Source organism: Venturia canescens, chromosome 7 (genome assembly GCF_019457755.1).
Source record: "Venturia canescens isolate UGA chromosome 7, ASM1945775v1, whole genome shotgun sequence".
Classification (NCBI taxonomy): Eukaryota; Metazoa; Arthropoda; class Insecta; order Hymenoptera; family Ichneumonidae; genus Venturia; species Venturia canescens.
This window is the reverse complement of record NC_057427.1, coordinates 5,176,180-5,197,765: the sequence shown is the minus strand read 5'-3', so window position 1 is coordinate 5,197,765 and position 21,586 is coordinate 5,176,180. Positions and strand designations below refer to the sequence as shown.

The following is a 21,586-nucleotide window of genomic DNA, read 5'->3' as shown; positions in this document are numbered from 1 at the left end:
AAAATCCACGATGAAAAGGAAAAATTTCAGTGCTCCAGTATGCAAAGAATTAAAAAGAAAAGCTCCAATTATCGCTGAGTTACATTCGGGAGATCGCGCGGACGAAAAAGCTTAGATGCATACGTGATAATGGGTGATGTATGGTCGGCCCGCGGTCGCCGGAAGGAGACATTTTAGGGAGCTCGCGAAGGGACGCGTCCGGTGCACTTGTCGCTTCGCTAAATAATATTTGTCTCGGTATGTCCGGCTGACCGGAGAGCCAAAGTCTCGATTTGCGAGGCTGCTCCCCACACCCTCGAGACTCGAGTAAATCCTCGCTAAAGGACTGCCCCGCGCTCTTTCCCCTCGCAATTGCTGCTTCTCGAGCGCCCACCCTTGGCCACGTTATTCGTGTCCTTTTGGTGGGTCAAACTGGTCGCGGTCCTGCTCGTCGTCGGTTTAGGGAACGAGGAGCGACCGAGTTGAGCAACAACGGGCAAAACTACTCGCGCAATTCTGGCGATGGGCCGAGCAAGCGAGAGAGAGAGAGAGAGAGACGAATGCAAACTAATCGGGTAAATTCACGTTCTAAATCTAAACGCTCGGCAGGAATATTAATTCTTGTGGGGTGTAACCTCGCGCGCTCTCCACCGCAAGACTAGCTCTCTCGCTCCCTCCTTTTTCTCTTACCCCGGAGACTGCTAATGTTTTGTAACGAATACGTAGCGCGAAAGCGCCTGCTTGTATCACGAGTCCCCGTTCGTCCCTCTGATTTGTGATACTGGACGAAAGACTCATCTGTAAAGCCGGGAGAACACTCGCCTAAGGGAAGCTGCTTCTGGTGGTCCACTCGAGGCGCTAAACGATATTTACGAGCGGCGCTAACCCGATCGAAGAACTGGTCCAGCATGGAAGAGAGCGCGCTTCCCCTCGTGAACATTCATCCGCGCCTCGACGAAACTTATTTGGCGAACGGTGCGAGTGGGTTTGCAGAAAAATTTTGAAGAACAAACTCCAAGTTGTTTTCCGGATCTTACGTAATTCGTGCCGCAGACGAGCCGATACTCGAAAGAATAAACCGAGCTCGAAGAGCGCGACGGGAGGGCTCGGTGCGGCGGAGGCGGGGAGCGAAAACAATGACGAGTCAGTTCGAAAAGGCGAAAATCGTGAAGGATAAGGGAGCGGGAGGTGATTGATACGAGTCCGGACGATGCCTAATGCGCGGCCCGGAGATTCCCCTTCCGGAACCCGCGTCGAGAGAGCGCCCTCTAAAGCTTCAAGAGTTGATGGGAGGTGGCGAGGGGAAAAGAGGCCAAATGCGGTTTGCTCGCAACATTTGCCAGAGGAGGTGCGCCCCGGGCTTCGCGTCTTCGGTCCGTGCTCGTTAGCCGAGACCAGAGTCCCCGCGTATCAGTCAACGTAAGCGCGCCAACCCCTGATTTTTCCTCGCCGTATCAAACCTCCCCTTCCTCCCGTCCTCGTTCTCCCTTCCTCAACGACGCGCGGTGAGAGCAAGCAAGCTCGGACTCATATCTCCCTTCGAAAGCGCCCTACTTGAAACGAGCTAAATTGTCTGTTTGTTCTGGACCTGTCGCTTCTCTTCAGTATCGCTCCTGTCTTCGTCTCCCCTGCGCCCCCTCAACCGTTTTTTATCCCTTATTCTTTTTCCCGATTATCCACTATGTCTGCGTACAACAAAAACCTCGCTCGTTCCACGCCGAATCGTCCTAATTAGCGGTCGTTCCAAGAACCCCCACGGAAAAAATATATATGTATAATAGATGCAAAAATATATGCCTAAATATATGCACAGATATACGCTATATATATGTCAAATAGAAGCAACATAGCTGTGGCATAATTGTAACATATAAATAACGTCTAAAAATTTGGCCCACTGGATATATGCTTTCATATATGCCAAACATATATATTACATATACCAAATTTATATGTTCAACATATATACATTATATTTATTTGCATATTGCACACATGAAGCTACATATATGCAACATGCATATAACTTATATACAACACAAACATGTTGCGTATTTCAGATACGTATGTTACAAATATGTTCATCGCATATATGTCACATGTTTCCACAAATGTATGTTGTATATAGGCATTGCATTCATACATCATACACTTACCGATCGTGCGTTAAGCATACGCCTGACATATATGCAACATACATTTGCTCCACGTGGACTGATCAGGTAATGTACATATATGTTACATACAACCATTGCATCAGCAATATATATGTTTAGCATATTTGTTTCATATGAACTACGGATATTACTATATGCTTAATATTTTTATATCTTTGCTGCGTCATAGTGTAAGTACAAATGTAAGCAATCATCAACTCTACTTGGGATGGATTTATTCACGAACGAAGATTTATTTTTCAGAAAAATCATAATATAAGGGTGTGGATCTTTATTTAGATTCGAATAAGTCCTAAGAATGAGATCATTCTTCCAGCGTTTGTAAACCTTAGTTATAATTTGGCGATATTCGATTTCCCCTTTGAAGTGATGCTGCTGATTCTCCTTTCACGAACAAACACTCTCGACTGACTCGTTTTTCCAACTAAATATAATTGTAAGTCGTAACACATCAATTGCATCATCATAATTTATCAAACCATATTATATAATATAATAATATCAATCATAATTAAGTTTTATTCGTATTGATTTATAATCATTATAAGGTTATATATTTTCCTTTATTTTAAATAAATTTGAATTCATATCCCTCGTTTTTGTGACGTTTAAAGTTTGAAGGGACAAACGAGAACCACTTCTCTATGAATTTCCCCGTTTCGCCTGAAATAAAGAAACAGTAACAAAATTTACATATATTATCTGACGGGATAGTTCTTAATTTCCATTTCCAAAAAATTAAGTATATTTTTTAACAGTTACTTCTGCTTCGCGGCGAAGTTGCCTAAGCTTGTTGCATTTTACATTAATGGCTCTACCGAAATCGCCTTCTCGGAATTCTTTTCCAAATCGTTGCTTCACTGTTTCTGGAAACGGAAATATTTTATCAGAAGTTATTTTCCCTGGGAAAAAACTACATATATTTGTGGAGGGATGCGATTTTTTTCACCTCTGATTGCCTCAACTTTCGTTTTGTCGAGAGCTTTGTGCCTGATGTTGGGCTCTTTGGCATTTTTAGGTGTTCCGCCTTTATAATTACTGACGAGCAGTATTTCCTCCGAGAACACTGCTCGTAACAACATTGTTGCCATCGCTGTAGGCGTTAGTGCTGATTCTGCCCTTGAAAATTCACTATAAGGAATCATAACCTTGGAGCCTGGGCGACCTAATTCTTTCTATGATAAAAAATAATATGTGTATTGAAAAATAGTTGGTGAAAAACGTGAACAGAATTTCAGAATGTTTTACCATGTCTCCATTCGAGTTTGTTTTTTCAGCATCTGATCTCGATTGTGGTCTTTGTGATGTCGACAGTAAAAGCTCACGTAATTCTGTGAAGGCTAGGATACAAAAAAGTTCAAAAAATTTTTAATACGAGAAGATTTTAACTGATAAAATGTTTTTTCCGAGTATATTTATCAATGACTGCTATTGTTCTTAACATGTTGAGACTTCCATTTTCAAATAATACCTTTCTGAAAATCTTTTACTGTCACATAGTTTTCCCCTGAATTTGAAGTGGATGGTTCATCATCATTTATGGACCTGACGTCAACTCGACGCTCACTAGCGATATTTCTCCCCTATAATAACAAAATATAGTAATTTCATGGTTTTAATTCCATTGCAAATATTTTCATATGATTCTCACAAGATTAATAAAGGCTTCAGCGTATATTATTAACATTGACTGGTAAATAGTGGCACTTAATTTGAATATTTAACGATTATGAATAAATATAAAAATGATTTTTTCATTCGTTTTATTGTGAGGTCATTTTCGTTTTCATTTGTTATTATTTTTATTTCATAACTGAACGAAAAGGAACTTTAGTTACCAATGGAAACGGTGTCGGATGTTGGTCATGAAAAATCGTTTCGTTGCTTTCACTGTGTACCGATGCCGTGTCCTCACATTCCTCATCCTTTTGGAGATTTTATAAATTTTGAAATTCATTATGAAAATTGCAAAGTTCCTTGCGGGAAATAACATTTCCATTAATATAACAAATGAGGAATATTTTTGTATTACCTCTGATGACGTTTCATCCACGATCAAGTGGCGACGTTTCATCCAGTTAGGTTGTCCGACTTTAACAGTTGGATTGTTTTTTCCAATAGAAGCCTTAATCAAAATTTCATTCGTTATAATTCGATCATCAAAAAGCCATGGGTATAGAGCAAGCGTCAGGAGCAATAGTCAACAGTTTTCATACTTGCGGTGATGTGTGGTCTTCTTCGCTAGAAATATTGCATCGCTTTCCATTTTCGTTGAGCTTTTCTTTTGGCAAAGTATGAACACCAGCGTTGTCCTCTCCTTTATCAACCTTTTACATTCTCAAATTAATTTTTATGGTTCTATTTATGCTTAATAAACAAATGTTCACCAAAAGTTTGATGGTAAGTGGTGAAGCAAAATTATATCCACACCTGCTGCGCTGTTTGATTTGTTTGGAGAACTCCTGCGGAGACATCAAACCGCTTCGATCTAGATTTTTTATATTGTCTCTGCGATACCTGATTGTTGGAAGTTTTCTCTCCGCTGTCAGCCTTTTTTTCAATAGAATGTCTTAGTATATGGACTCAATAGAATTACAATTTGTTGCTCAGTGATTAAAGCAAAAATTATTTTCACACCTGTTCCGATGATGGAAATGTGTGAACTTCTGCGATGGTTTCAAAATGCTTTGGTCCAGATCTTTTTGGATGTGTCTGCTTTGTGGTAACAGCGGGACTACCCTCTCCGCTGCTGTCAATCTGTTATATTTTGAATTGTTTTTGATTATTTATCATTTTTTAAAAATAGAAAACTGTGTTTATAAAAATAATTAAAAAACAATTATTCATTATTTACCTGCACTGATACACCGGCCTCTTCGCCTTCGGAAAAACTACCTTCCATGATTTCGCTGACCATGCGCTGGGGTGACGCAATACCATCTAAGGCATTAAGCTTTTTTTCTAGTACCGTAATTGAGCCTGAATTTGAATACGGTCCATCATATTATTATACTTGACGTGACGTGCTTCAACGTTCATATAAAACTCTATACTCACTGGATACGGCAATAATTAGAGCGCTGTAGCAAGCCCAACCACCTAGGGGCTTCTTCAATGTGTCGTGCCATTCAACTGTATAAATTTTATTCGGGTCTTCGTTTTCATCCATAAATTTTTCATAATCAAAGTTTTTTATATGATTAGTATCAATTCCGACTGTGTACGTTTTGTCATCAATCCCTCCAACCCACTTAACGAGAGCCCAAGTTTTTTTGTTAGGATTCCTATTGCAAATTCAATTCGTTTTAACATTCATAATGAACATACACAAAAGATCATCGAATCTCGTTCGTATATATAAGTCAGAAGGGTGTTAATATCGATAATCGATGAATTGATATATCAAACTATTAGAGAGATACTTACTTCGACATGATCCGAATAATAAACTGGTTTCAACAACAAAGGTTTCGCTTACGTTTTTTCGAATGCACGTTTTCTCGAATGCACGTGTTTACGAGCGCGGTTTCGTTTCAAGTCTAAAGGAAATACCCCACGTCTACACAGCTACCAACATGACTTTGTTTTCAACCAATTGAGAAAATGTCATGTAAGTGCAGTTCAAAGGAAGTTCTAATCTTGCAACGTCATTAAATTAGTATTGATATTTCGAAAATTTTTCAGATTACATTTAATCTTAATATTCATTTTTTTAATGGCTGACTTGATTTTCGTCAGTTAGAAACACTGAGGGTGCGTTCAACTTGGCCCACGTTCCGAATCGCGCTCAAAGTGAACATAGCGGCAATGGAGCGCTACCGTCGCTTATTCCTGTTTGCTTTGTCCCTCTCAAATCCTGTGCATAAATCTTCATGTCCGTGAGATGAATACATCTAAGTTTCTCGAGGAATCGAACAGTTATCATTTCGTATGGAATTTCAATCATGTCGAAAAAAAGAGGTCCTTACAAGCAATACCTTTGCCACGGCAGTGCACATGTTCCGAAAAGAACGAAAAATCGTTGGAAGGCCACAATAAAAACCAGAGATGAACAAGAGCAGGTACACAATTGTTGAATCATCACTTAATAGTTGGAGCCTTTTTCATAACCTCAACACTGTATATATTCCAACTATTGCAGCTTTTGAGCTTCCGATGAATAGCAGGCACTTTAACCCTTCGAATGCACACTTATTGCGTCATCCATATGCTTATGGGGTCAAAACGACCCAGTGTGCACTCTAAGGGTTAATAATCAACGGAATAGCTATCGCTTATAAGTTTCGATACACTAACCACATACCACCATACATTTTTTTATCAATTAGACAATTTATGAAATATCAGTTGCTTTTTCTGAATTATTTTTGAGTTGGAAATTAAATTGCTTTGAAAAAAAAGTAATTCGAAATTCGACACAATGAAGATAAAGATTTTGCTATCTCTTTGAAGCTCATCTTTGATAATAACTTAAAAAAATCTCTAATCTTACATTAGATAACGCTCAATTCCTGATTGTTGACAAATACTTAGAAAGACTATGAAGAATATTGCGGAATAGCGTATCGTAGCTGAATACATCCTTCTTACAATCCCGTTCCCTATATTCAGGTATCCCCGTTTTTTTGTGTACTGTTAGTCCCGCAAGAATTATTTATTAGTCCGTTCAAAATTTTCATCGAAACCAAATACTCTATTATCTAAGTGTGCTTTTGAGAGTATTTTTACAAACTGATGACTAGTATCACATGCCTGAAAATCTTTAAAACCCTTTAATATGTTTTACTTTTTATCAACAGATGAATGAATACTCATATCAAAAGAGTATGTCAAATGCACTTGAAACTTGCCAAGCGTCAACGTCAACGGATACAGCTATAATCGATTCGGAATTTCATTCTCCGAGTACAAGTCAACCAGCTAGTTTGAATGATAGTGTTGGTATCAGACTGAATTCGTACCCTCGAATGCAAAATATGTTTGAACATGTGAAATCAGGATTGTTTATCTAATTTAGGGAAATTTCAATCATGACGTTTGTTGCTTTGACGACTCATTTGCTGTTAATGAAGAACTTTCGCGCGAAGAATCATACGAGAGCAGTGATGAAGAATTACCTGACTGCAATATCTACGAAGATATGAATGTAACTCGGAATCTCGACGGCGATCATGACGACAGAATTTTGAAATGCAGTATTAGTAAATCTGTCCTAAGCGAACTGCAAGGTATTCGATATCCAAAAGAAGTTTTGGTACGGACTTTATTGATCTTGGCAGTTAAATTATGGAAAAACCTCGACGATGAAGTAACCACATGTATGACAAGATTGGTTGATGTACTAACAGATACATCTTCTAAATTTACGTCCTTATATCATTTTAACAAAATGGTTAATTGCTTCACCATACCGATTCAAATTCACCATTTATGCCCCACGTGTGGTGCGTACATTGGTTTTGAAGATGACTCAAACAATCAACAGGTGTTACATTGCGTAAAATGCAACATCGACATAAATATTCGGAAAAACCGAGAATCTGGTGCACATTTCCTACATTTATCTTTAACGGAACAGTTGAAAAATTTCTGCAAACGTCACCATCCAGCTTTATCATATGCGAGAGATCGGAAAAAAAATTGTCCTTATGCGATCGAAGACATATTCGATGGTCATCTTTATAGAAAAAGCTATGCTGATGACACTTCAGAGACTATGATAAGCCTCAATTTCAGCATCGACTCAACACCCCTGTTCAAATCTTCTCATCGGTCAATAACTCCTATTGTGTGTACGATCAACGAAATTCATCCGCACTTACGTAAACGTCATATGTTACTGGCCAGTATTTTTCTAGGTAGTGCCAAACCTGATAGTAACGAATTTATCAAGCCATTTGTCGAGGAAGCTAGATCATTATTCACAACTGGATTCCAGTACAATTATGGCAGTACAGAATATCATAAGAAATGCCGCATCTTGCTGGGCGTATGTGATTCTGTTGAACGGCCTGAATTGAGATGTTCCAAAACTTTCCGCGGGGCGTATGGCTGCGGTCTTTGCAAGCATAAAGGCGAGGAAATTGCTAAAGGGAATGGCCACGTTCGCGTATACCCCATAGACGATGCAGGGAACGCTTATGGTGAGGGTTTGCGTGATCATAACGAAACGATGAGATTTGCAGAGCTACGTCGAAAAGGGATCAAGCGTCGTTCAACTTTGTGCGATATACCAAATTTTGACATAATTAACAACTTGATTGTAGACTGGATGCATTGTGTTCCACTGGGGGTATGCAGACAATTCTTGAAACTGTGGTTCGATTCAAAAAATCACGAAGAGATTTTTTACCTAGGCAACTACGTCGACGAAATTGATGAATATTTGCTCTCGATAAAACCGTCAATGGACATTTCACGAACGCCACGTAAATTTTCTACCGATAGATTACACCTCAAGGCGCACGAACTAGCCATATGGCTTTTGTTTTATAGTTTGCCCGTTTTAAGAACTTACTTGCCCTATAGATATGTTCAGCATTGGGGGTTACTAGTAGAAGCAATTTCGATTTTGTTAAAAACTTCTGTTTTAGAAAGCGATGTATATCATGCTCAACGGTGTCTTTTCCAATTTGTTAATGATGTCGAAAAATTATATGGAAGACAACATATTTCATTCAATGTCCATCTATTGACCCATTTGGCACAAAGTGTTATAGATTGGGGACCACTTTGGTCTCATAGCGCCTTTGTCTATGAAAATTTTCATCAAGAGATTAAAAGATTTGTACACAGCTCTAATTCCGCTGATTTACAGATTCTAAAATCCTTCCGATTCAAGTTGGCATTCAATGAATTACAAGAAACATGTGATAATTTTTTGAGTCCACGAGCACGCCAGTTTCTTCAAGATATCACTGGCAAACGAAAAAGTCCTGAAGTTTCAGAAAAAGTTGAGTGTATTGATTTGATTGGGAAAGCGACGTTGGTTGGTCAATTACCAATGGAAGATTTCTTGGCGTTGCAACGGCTGGACATGAATGTTGATGTGAACAGTCACGTAAAATGTTATAGACGAATTTCCATCAAAAACGAAATAGTTCACAGTAAGAACTACAATAGAGTTACAAAAAGAAATAGTTACACTGTTCTAGTCAAAGGTGGTAAAATATTCGAAATAGAAAACTTTTACTTGATGTCAATTGAAAATGAACAGAAATGTTTTGCTATCGGAAAATATTATGAAACAAAGCCTAATAATTTATTTCCCAATCGGCGATTGAGCCACTTAATTTTTATGAAAGTGTGTCCAAACCAAGCGGCTATCGAAGCTACAGAAATCGATCAGAAAGTTACTGTTTTATCTATGCCCGACCATTCGATGTTGGTCGCGTGTATACATCCCAACAAATTTGAATTACTAACGTAATTTTATAAATACGGAATCTATATGTAATTAATTTGTGAAACATGTATAACATCTCCGCCTTGTTATGAAATATAATTTATATTTAGAGTTGATGGAATATATCATTACAAACGATAATTTGAAAGCCAATCATTATCGCCCGACATTTCTGTTTTTATTTATGGTCTTTTGCTGCAACTAAAACATAAAACGAATGGAAAATTCAATTCGATTTCATTTATTTCGAGTTCTATCAAGGGAGCATATAAAGTTAAAAAAATTGATAATGTGATGAAAAATTATTTCAATGAAAGTTTCGTGATATCATTTTATAAACTAAAAATATATTGTTTATACATTGGTGGATAGTTTTCAATAACAAAAAAATGAACGGGAAATAAATAACCTGGACTACCTGGGTGGATTTGAGAGGGACAAAGCAAACAGGAATAAGCGACGGTAGCGCTCCATTGCCGCTATGTTCACTTTGAGCGCGATTCGGAACGTGGGCCAAGTTGAACGCACCCTCAGTGTTTCTAACTGACGAAAATCAAGTCAGCCATTAAAAAAATGAATATTAAGATTAAATGTAATCTGAAAAATTTTCGAAATATCAATACTAATTTAATGACGTTGCAAGATTAGAACTTCCTTTGAACTGCACTTACATGACATTTTCTCAATTGGTTGAAAACAAAGTCATGTTGGTAGCTGTGTAGACGTGGGGTATTTCCTTTAGACTTGAAACGAAACCGCGCTCGTAAACACGTGCATTCGAGAAAACGTGCATTCGAAAAAACGTAAGCGAAACCTTTGTTGTTGAAACCAGTTTATTATTCGGATCATGTCGAAGTAAGTATCTCTCTAATAGTTTGATATATCAATTCATCGATTATCGATATTAACACCCTTCTGACTTATATATACGAACGAGATTCGATGATCTTTTGTGTATGTTCATTATGAATGTTAAAACGAATTGAATTTGCAATAGGAATCCTAACAAAAAAACTTGGGCTCTCGTTAAGTGGGTTGGAGGGATTGATGACAAAACGTACACAGTCGGAATTGATACTAATCATATAAAAAACTTTGATTATGAAAAATTTATGGATGAAAACGAAGACCCGAATAAAATTTATACAGTTGAATGGCACGACACATTGAAGAAGCCCCTAGGTGGTTGGGCTTGCTACAGCGCTCTAATTATTGCCGTATCCAGTGAGTATAGAGTTTTATATGAACGTTGAAGCACGTCACGTCAAGTATAATAATATGATGGACCGTATTCAAATTCAGGCTCAATTACGGTACTAGAAAAAAAGCTTAATGCCTTAGATGGTATTGCGTCACCCCAGCGCATGGTCAGCGAAATCATGGAAGGTAGTTTTTCCGAAGGCGAAGAGGCCGGTGTATCAGTGCAGGTAAATAATGAATAATTGTTTTTTAATTATTTTTATAAACACAGTTTTCTATTTTTAAAAAATGATAAATAATCAAAAACAATTCAAAATATAACAGATTGACAGCAGCGGAGAGGGTAGTCCCGCTGTTACCACAAAGCAGACACATCCAAAAAGATCTGGACCAAAGCATTTTGAAACCATCGCAGAAGTTCACACATTTCCATCATCGGAACAGGTGTGAAAATAATTTTTGCTTTAATCACTGAGCAACAAATTGTAATTCTATTGAGTCCATATACTAAGACATTCTATTGAAAAAAAGGCTGACAGCGGAGAGAAAACTTCCAACAATCAGGTATCGCAGAGACAATATAAAAAATCTAGATCGAAGCGGTTTGATGTCTCCGCAGGAGTTCTCCAAACAAATCAAACAGCGCAGCAGGTGTGGATATAATTTTGCTTCACCACTTACCATCAAACTTTTGGTGAACATTTGTTTATTAAGCATAAATAGAACCATAAAAATTAATTTGAGAATGTAAAAGGTTGATAAAGGAGAGGACAACGCTGGTGTTCATACTTTGCCAAAAGAAAAGCTCAACGAAAATGGAAAGCGATGCAATATTTCTAGCGAAGAAGACCACACATCACCGCAAGTATGAAAACTGTTGACTATTGCTCCTGACGCTTGCTCTATACCCATGGCTTTTTGATGATCGAATTATAACGAATGAAATTTTGATTAAGGCTTCTATTGGAAAAAACAATCCAACTGTTAAAGTCGGACAACCTAACTGGATGAAACGTCGCCACTTGATCGTGGATGAAACGTCATCAGAGGTAATACAAAAATATTCCTCATTTGTTATATTAATGGAAATGTTATTTCCCGCAAGGAACTTTGCAATTTTCATAATGAATTTCAAAATTTATAAAATCTCCAAAAGGATGAGGAATGTGAGGACACGGCATCGGTACACAGTGAAAGCAACGAAACGATTTTTCATGACCAACATCCGACACCGTTTCTATTGGTAACTAAAGTTCCTTTTCGTTCAGTTATGAAATAAAAATAATAACAAATGAAAACGAAAATGACCTCACAATAAAACGAATGAAAAAATCATTTTTATATTTATTCATAATCGTTAAATATTCAAATTAAGTGCCACTATTTACCAGTCAATGTTAATAATATACGCTGAAGCCTTTATTAATCTTGTGAGAATCATATGAAAATATTTGCAATGGAATTAAAACCATGAAATTACTATATTTTATTATTATAGGGGAGAAATATCGCTAGTGAGCGTCGAGTTGACGTCAGGTCCATAAATGATGATGAACCATCCACTTCAAATTCAGGGGAAAACTATGTGACAGTAAAAGATTTTCAGAAAGGTATTATTTGAAAATGGAAGTCTCAACATGTTAAGAACAATAGCAGTCATTGATAAATATACTCGGAAAAAACATTTTATCAGTTAAAATCTTCTCGTATTAAAAATTTTTTGAACTTTTTTGTATCCTAGCCTTCACAGAATTACGTGAGCTTTTACTGTCGACATCACAAAGACCACAATCGAGATCAGATGCTGAAAAAACAAACTCGAATGGAGACATGGTAAAACATTCTCAAATTCTGTTCACGTTTTTCACTAACTATTTTTCAATACACATGTTATTTTTTATCACAAAAAACTCTTTCTAAAAGTCACAGGTAGCAATTGGCCAACATGATACCAAAGTCTATATTTCCGTTGACCAACACTTTGCAGCTATGATCTCAACAACGCCAGAAAATATGACCGTATCTTTATTGAAAAGTGTGTATCCCCGAAATGAATTAGCTGAGAGTTGTTATGACAAAAGTATCTCACCAAAGCCTGGAATTGTCACAGCTAACTTAAGGAGACTTGACGAACGTAAAATCAATGCGATCAGAGGTTAGAAGTAATGTGTTTATCAAAATTTCCTTCATGCTCACATAATTACTATATTAATTCATACAGGTACGGTTAAATCACGATTCCCAAATGGCTTCAACGAAGTACGTTTTCGTGCAACTATCAATCATACTTGCAATAAGTTGAGAAAACTATATTTTCAAGTAAAGGTATATTATTGTAGCAAATCGAAACATTTTCCTCCTGATCGGGAATTTAGTTTTCATGTTCAAATTTTAAGTGCCCACTTAACGTAAGGAATTGCCTATTCCAGCACATATAACGAAATTCGTGTAAAGAGAATCAGCAGCATCGCTTATCGAAAGAGGTTGAAAATGTTAATCATCACTAAGGTCTAAAAAAGCTGGAAAAATGATGTTCCAAAACCGAAAAACCCAAACTTCATTATTATTATTATTATTATCATTGTTATTATTATTATTATACATAAGTACATGAATAGAAGTAAATTATTACGATTACGTACCTTACTGATGTCTTACGACTTACAATTATATTTAGTTGGAGAAACGAGTTAGTCGAGAGTGTTTGTTCGTGAAAGGAGAATCAGCAGCATCACTTCAAAGGGGAAATCGAATATCGCCAAATTATAACTAAGGTTTACAAACGCTGGAAGAATGATCTCATTCTTAGGACTTATTCGAATCTAAATAAAGATCCACACCCTTATATTATGATTTTTCTGAAAAATAAATCTTCGTTCGTGAATAAATCCATCCCAAGTAGAGTTGATGATTGCTTACATTTGTACTTACACTATGACGCAGCAAAGATATAAAAATATTAAGCATATAGTAATATCCGTAGTTCATATGAAACAAATATGCTAAACATATATATTGCTGATGCAATGGTTGTATGTAACATATATGTACATTACCTGATCAGTCCACGTGGAGCAAATGTATGTTGCATATATGTCAGGCGTATGCTTAACGCACGATCGGTAAGTGTATGATGTATGAATGCAATGCCTATATACAACATACATTTGTGGAAACATGTGACATATATGCGATGAACATATTTGTAACATACGTATCTGAAATACGCAACATGTTTGTGTTGTATATAAGTTATATGCATGTTGCATATATGTAGCTTCATGTGTGCAATATGCAAATAAATATAATGTATATATGTTGAACATATAAATTTGGTATATGTAATATATATGTTTGGCATATATGAAAGCATATATCCAGTGGGCCAAATTTTTAGACGTTATTTATATGTTACAATTATGCCACAGCTATGTTGCTTCTATTTGACATATATATAGCGTATATCTGTGCATATATTTAGGCATATATTTTTGCATCTATTATACATATATATTTTTTCCGTGGGGGAACCTCGCGGATTGATACGAAACGCGGCAATAAGTGCGTGGTCCCGAAGATTCTTTTATTGCGAGGCTTCGTGGCTCCATTAATCTGGCAATTATTCCCTCGTTCCACGACTTTCCAAATCCGTGGGAATCTTCGACGTGTGTACGAGGTTCAAGCGATTAAAGCTTATTAAAATTGGCCGATTTTTCGCATGCCCGATGCCACGGTTGGGCAATTAGTCAAGATTTAAAGGACCGGGGCATGCAGCGGTCAAAGATCGAGAGTGGGAGTAGTGTCGACTCCCCTGGTAAAATCCCTTTCAGTCTTACCGGACGTCTCCATCGCGGTAAAGGGATCGGAGACGCCCGAGTGTTTGCGGGTGGGTAGGAAAGGTGACACGGAGAAGAGGATCCCCGAGGAGAGAGGGAGCGAGAGAGAAGGGACGAAGAGGAACACCAGGAAGAGCAATTGAGGTTGGAGATAGGACTGGAGATGTAAAGGGCGAGGGAAGAGGACGTGCTGGCACGGGACAATGCGGGATTCGATTTAGAGTTTGGTTTTGCAATTCAAATCTACTTTGTCTCTCTCTCTCTCTTTCTCTCGAACTGGTGTTCGTTTCGGGGTTGGAGAAGCGAGCGCGCCTGAGGGAAAGATCGGATGAACGAATTCAACGCCACCTATCAGAAGAGATGAGAGAATCGAAGGAGAGATAGTCGAGAAGGCGAAAGTGGCTCTGACAAATGTTGCAAAAAATCGTTGCACTCTTTCCCTTCGCTGCTCGCGCTTTTATCCGCCGTTTTACGAGGCTCCTTCGAGTACCTCCGAGACGGACAAGACAATGGGATGTTTAGAAGGATTCGACGCGTTACACACAATGCGATACAAGCGCCACTAACCGATTTGGCAGCCCTCGTGTACAGAGTATATAGTATCCAGAATCACCACAACTCGAGTTCCCCACACTTATTCCCCTCGTCGTCCGTTCCTTTTTACCTCCCCCCGGGCCGCCCCTTCTTTTTCTTCGCTTCTTCTTTTATACGCAGGCACATACGTCTTGCAGGCTTGCACACCGTTTCGACAGAGGACACGCGACGAAAATCGAGGAGACGAGAGACGGAGGCAAACGAAGCGACGAAATAAATCGAGCCAAAGGCCTTTTGGTGCACAAGTGCATTTTGATAAATAACTCGAAAACTATTTATTATTGTACCATCAAAATAGCAATTCCCTTCGATAGCGAACTTGAGGATTTTTCATCGAGCTCGCATCCAGTCTCGTTGTCTCTGTTGTTGCTGCCGCGTTGTTTTTTTCCTCCTCTGCCTCTTTCACTCGTCGCTTAATTTTCAGGATACTTGGTAATTATAATGAGACACTTTGGCGCAGAAGAGACACTTTGGTCTGAGAGACACGCAAAGTTTCGCAACGACGCTTGACTCTTTCTCCTCCCCTGGCCCCGGTGCAATTTATGTAAATCAGGAGCTAATGTCTTCTGGCATTATTCGTTGCGTCCGTGGCTTTAACAGCTGGGATTTGCTCCGGTAAGCTCAGTGTCCTTAGCTCGTCAGCGATATTACGAGAATAAAGAAGCAAAGGAGGTGAAGAAAAGAGGGCTAAAAAGGAGGTGAAAAAATGTCAAAGTACTCACCGGGATCGGTGACGAGCTCGTTGTCTTTCACTCCTGTGTTTCTTATCGTGATTGAGTGATCCGCTTCGTAAAATTCCAACAATTTTCTCCACTCCTCCGCCGTAACTATCGTATATCTGTAACGCCCCCAAATTCGCCATAAAGTAAGTCAGCCACAATTCGTCCTTATCTTTTAATTATAATTTTTTAATTATTTCCATAAATTCTTCAATTATCGAGTCGTTAAGAGTGGATCATAAAAAAATTGTTGCAAGTCGCTCGAATTTTCTAGGCATTTCATCCACGATTATCAATTCAATGATTAAAAAAAGACTTTGAATTAACCCTTTAATGACTCAATTGCAATAACATTATCTCGCTAATGTTCGCCACTAACGCTAATGACGAAAAAAAAGCATTTTGTTTTTTCACAGCCATTATCGAACCGGAATAACACTCATTTTCGCGGTTCATGCTGAGCATTTTCTTGAGTATGATTCATACATATGTGTCTTGTCATTATTCGCAATTATTACTATTGAAATTTAACGATCTTATTACGAAGCAAAGGCGCAACTGTTACGAGCCTCATGTACCGAGGGAATTATTTGTAGGACACAATTACGATTGTCTTCGTTTTACAATAACTCCGTTTATTTATCTGCTTTAAACTTTTTTCGTGGATTTACTACCTGTTTTATTCGTAAGGAGTAAAAAATGAGGGAGAAGATAGAAAATAAGATAAAAATCGGGCTTCCGAACGGGCGGGATAAGAGTTTGGTTAAAATTGCTCGAGCAGCGGTGAAGGAGCGGGCAGCAACGTGTGGATATAAGAGCGGCTACGAGGAATTCCCGATTTTCTCGGTACGTATACGAGAGAGCCACACGTTGATGGACACACGCGCACGTATATGCGCTATTCGTATTTCTCTCCGAAGCCTCCGAGAGACTGCGCAGCTTCGCATTTCGCGTTGAATCCCTCCCTGCGATGCTTTTTGCCAAGCCGCCCTTAATTATACCGCAAATTAGAAATTTCTTGCCCCACCTGACTCCCTTCTCCGCGTCGCTGGCTCTTCCCTTTCTTTATCTTTCTCTCTCGCTCTCTCTCTCTCTTTCTCAGTCAACCGAACTCGCTATTTTCCTTTCTACTCGATCCACCTTTTCTCTCTCTCCCTCTCTTTCTCTTGCAAGCAAGTTTTTGCTCACGCGTGTGTTACACGTCGGAACTAGGATCAACGAAAGCCAGAGTCGGGCTACGTACACGGGACTCGAGCATTTTGTTTGAATTTTTGAATGCTTTTTCCCTCTTTTCTTTTTTCCAGTCTCCTCAGCTCGAAATTCGGGAGGAAACTCGTCCAAAGTGGGCACACCATCGATGATTTTTTTTTTTCTCTCTCTTTTCGTAGAACAACGAGGAAAGAGCCATAAAAATGCAAATAAAATTGTCCCGGAACGATACAGCCCTTCGGATAATTAGTGACGGAGAATTAATTTCGATTCAGTGCAATATGCCGCGCTAATTTGAATTTTCCAATGTCAGAGAGTGATCTCGCAGGCCTCTCCCCCCCCCCCCCCCCCCTCTCTCTTTCTCTTTCCATCTCACTCGTTATCCCTTCTGTACACTGTGTGTGTGTGTGTGTTCGACGGTACGTTTGTATGACAAAAAGCATGGGAAACGTGCCCGTGCATCGTGCGTTCTCTTCCCTCTCTCTCTCTCTCTCATTCTCTTTCGCTCACTTGCTCAGCGTTGTTCAATATTTGCCTAACGTTCGAATAATGGGGATTCGAAAAAATGGAAATTAGCGGACTCGTCGTTCGGAAGCCTTCTCGCACATTCTCGCCTGCGAATTCGTCCTGCTTCATTTGTCGGGTTGTTGCGTTTTTATGAAATTCCAAAAGCGAGAGAGAGAGGGAGAGAGAAAAAGGGAAGGAAATCGCGATTAAACGAGGCTAAAACTTGGACTGATTTGACCTCGAACTGCGCGTCGAAGGTCCTATATGCGTTTTCATATTTGTAGTACAATAATAAAGAATAGTTGGAACACGCACGAAAAAAAGGTCGACACACGAAAAGCCAATAATAAATATGCTCGAATTCCGAGGGACGAAAACCCTTTTTTCACTTTGTCAATAATTTGGAACTTGTGTCACGAAGCAAAAGGCCAAAAGGACAAGCTTCTGGAGTATATTCGCGCCAAGGGTGGAACGAGATTGGAGAAAAATGATTTTTTAACGTCGTGTCATGCGAAGATCGTGCGCGAGGAGGGCTCCAAGAACGAGGAAAGAGAAAATGCTGAAGGGATGAGCTACCAAAGTGGATGGAAGGGTGGGGCTGAGTTGACGCCCGCGCGAAACGCTATCTTAGTCCAGATAGTGGACAATGGCTTAGCATAATGGTCCGAGAGAGGGGTCACGTGTGCAAAGGACCCTGGAACGCGGATGACTCGAGGGATAGCCGGGAGTTTGCCCCGGGGCATGCGACTGACATCTTCGCGTATCCATCATAAGCGTTTTGTGAACAAACGAGAGAAAGAGAGAGAGAAAGAGGAAGATGTATGTGTATGGAAAGTCATCTCTCCTTGGTCTTGAAAAGGACGTTCTCCAACCTCCTGCCCCCCCCCCCTGCTTAAGAAGGTCATGCACTCTCACTTTATAATGTAGTAACTCTCGTCTATCCTTCTCTGACTTTGCCCTTTTGTCTTAATCGTATCGTCCATTACTTCTTTCGTGGATGAAACAAAATTACGAAAATTTCACCACTTCTTCGTAAAAAAACGTGGAAAAATTGCATTAATAAATTCACGAAAAAAGTATCAACGAATTGTTCACTAAAATAATCGATCGATTCGGAGCGAAGGATTTTTCGCTACGTTGTACAAAACGAATTTGTTCAAATTTTGTAAAATGCTCTCGAATTTTCTCCATTACTCGTCAATACGAAAAAATCTTCAAGCTCATTGGATCCAAGAAAAAATATATTTCCTTTCAATTGTTGACCGAATATTTGAAAATGAATGTTTCAACGGTTTCGAAGATGGCAAAACAAGATGAGATTTTTGTTAAATTGGAGAAATCCAAAATTATGATCCAATCAAGTTGTCGGTTGTGGAAAATAAGTAATTTATGACACATAACTGTGGGAATAGGACTTACAGCTCGCTCGCAGCATTGGGACGGTACAAAAATCCGTTGTGTCCTTCGCACAGCAATTGACTATTTTGTATGCTCGAGGGTGGCGTTTTTCCACAGTTCTCAGCATATCTGAAACAGGAAAGAATGAGAAGGGACTTAATAAAAAGGAATGCGAGTTTGAAAAAACACGTGAAAAATGGTGCTACGTTACAGATTCATTTTGGCATTTCTTTGTAAACGTTACAACTGTCAAAATATCAGAGAACTCGACAAAACGATTATTTACTAGAGTTGTCAGGGTGTTTAATCGTTTTGAGCGATGTTTTGGACTCGTTCGCCCCGTGGACTACCCCCCTTGAATATTTTTTCTTCTCCGCACGAGTATATTTCTATATACTTATGAAATCGTTGAGTGCAGGATTGACTGTGGGATTCCTGCTCGTGCGGAGGCCCCGAGGCAACGTCACCCATATACGAAGCGGGCGACGTTTGTTGGCTTTCCTCCGGGACCAGCTCCACGGAAATGTTCTCGTATGGAAGAAAAGTATAAAGACTGCGAAAGGAAAGAGTGAAAGTGAGGAAAAACTAAGTGAGACGACGCGATAAAAGGAGGAGATCCGTGTGCGCCTCTCTCGCAAAAGCGATCGGTCCTGTACCGTGGCTCCTGGAAATCAGGGGTTCTGCATCATTTTTCACATACCTAAGAGAGTGACGGAGCGAGAGAGGAAGGAGGGGCGGATCGTTTTTGCCATCCCTTTGCACATGCTCTCCTCCTCTCGGCGGAATCTCCCCTTGGCATTGCCCGCGAGATAATGTCCTTAAAGAACGATATCTCTGAAGGATGAAAGAGGCGAACGCAAGAGTAGGAATGAGAGGCAGAGGAATAAAGAAATCGGAGAGTCATCGTCCGTACGGATTTCCAAATTCTCGATCGTTCTTCCAACGTTGCGCGGCATATCGCTGACATTTTCGTCTCCAGATTCCTCTCCTCGCCACCACGGGATACCGATTGTAACGACATTTCGCTGTACACCTCGGAATATGGAAAGATAAAAAAAGGGATTCGAGGTTTTCAAGAGCCGCTGGACACCGCGTATGAAAAAACGTCGTTCGTCGCGTCGGAACTTTCCAAGGGTTAATACGAATGGGATGGAAAGAAAAAAAAATTAAAGCAAATGAGAGGAAAGGACGGAGGGAGAGATATTGGTAGGAAAAGTGCACGAGAATCCTTTTATTGTCTCTGGTTGGAAACGAGATAAAGCTCTGGCCGCGACGCGTGGAATGAGAAGACGGTGAAAACGAGGAGAGTTAAACTCTCCTGGCAAATACTAATAATACCTCCGAGTTAAAAATGTTCGTGTTTCTCTCCGCCAGCCAGGCCGAGCGGAGCAGCAATACTCGACGAATGCGTATTAATTATGAGGCTTGTTCAAATATTGCGAAACAGAGAGTCCGAAGCTTGTGCATGCTCAACGAGTCATAGGAATAATACACATGCGTGTTCCCCTCCCACCCTTATTACGGACGAAGCTCCGCAGCTATTTTTGTTTTACTTTCACTCTTTTTATCCCTCTCTTTTCCACCTTCGTACCTCGCGTACAAATATCCCGGCAACATGCTTTGTTTAACTTTCGTAACGGAATTTTTCCTCGTCACCCTTTTCGTGCTCTCTTTTATCGCTGGGTCTTTCCTCCTTGCGAATAACGAACGTTATATTACTCCCCGGAGATAGCCCGACGACAATTCCCGAAAAACATGTACGAACGATGCGGGAAACGAGGAGAGTTTCGAGTTAGTCACACCTATTCATACCTACGTAAATATTTTATCGAGAGACGAACATATGCAACCGGACGAAATCTATATTCAAATAAATAAATGCGAAAGAATAAAAAATCCATTTTATCGGGGCATTTTCCATTGGTTCTGCGGTCACGAAACAACCACGAAACCTCCTTATTATTCTTAGCCAAGGCCACCTCTCGATTCATAATACACGCCTCGCTCTATGCACGAACGAGTACGCTATATTCCGGAAGTTAAATCGAGCGAAACCGATTTTCTGAGGCACTGAGCTGAGATTGGGGCTCACGGAAATGTTCGGGGCTACGAAAATTCTCGAAAGTTTGAAAGATCGTTGGAACACTGCATTTTTCCCGGTGAGCTCCGGCCTCTAGCTCAAACCGTTTAATATTAACGAGCGGTAAATTTCTTCTTTTTCGAATATAATCGTCACGTTTTTGCTCGCTCTCATTCGACTCGCGCGGGGCGGTTTTCGTCGATGAGAAAACTACCCTCGTGGCTCACACGTGCTTTTCAGCTCTCCAGCCCCTCACGTACCGGACTCTTTCACTAGCAGAAATAAATCTTACGTTTTTCGCGTATACGCGGCCTTTTAATATCACCAGGTTTGATTTACCGTCGCACAGAGAGCCTGCATCCACGCTCGATGGGGTTCGGGATTTCTCTTTTGCTCTGCCTCGTTCCCTGCCCCGACTGTCTTCCGACATTTGTCTTTTCGTTCGGAGGACATCGTACAACGCGTGGAGAGTCATACCCTGC

General features: G+C 39.7%; 1 protein-coding gene across 3 annotated transcripts in view; it reads right to left on the bottom strand.

Moving 5' to 3' along the window:
• Positions 1 to 21,586, bottom strand: part of LOC122413895 (ubiquitin carboxyl-terminal hydrolase 48-like) — a 58,821-nt gene that overhangs the window by 24,089 nt on the left and 13,146 nt on the right. For 2 of the 3 annotated variants that reach the window (XM_043424555.1, XM_043424556.1), the window contains exons 11-12: positions 19,046 to 19,153; positions 15,914 to 16,029 (exon numbers count right to left, since the gene is read on the bottom strand). In XM_043424555.1, the coding sequence (XP_043280490.1) occupies positions 15,914 to 16,029; positions 19,046 to 19,153 (224 nt within the window). Of the gene's footprint in view, positions 1 to 15,480; positions 15,821 to 15,913; positions 16,030 to 19,045; positions 19,154 to 21,586 lie in introns of those variants that run through there. The other variant, XM_043424557.1, reaches the window with a different exon arrangement.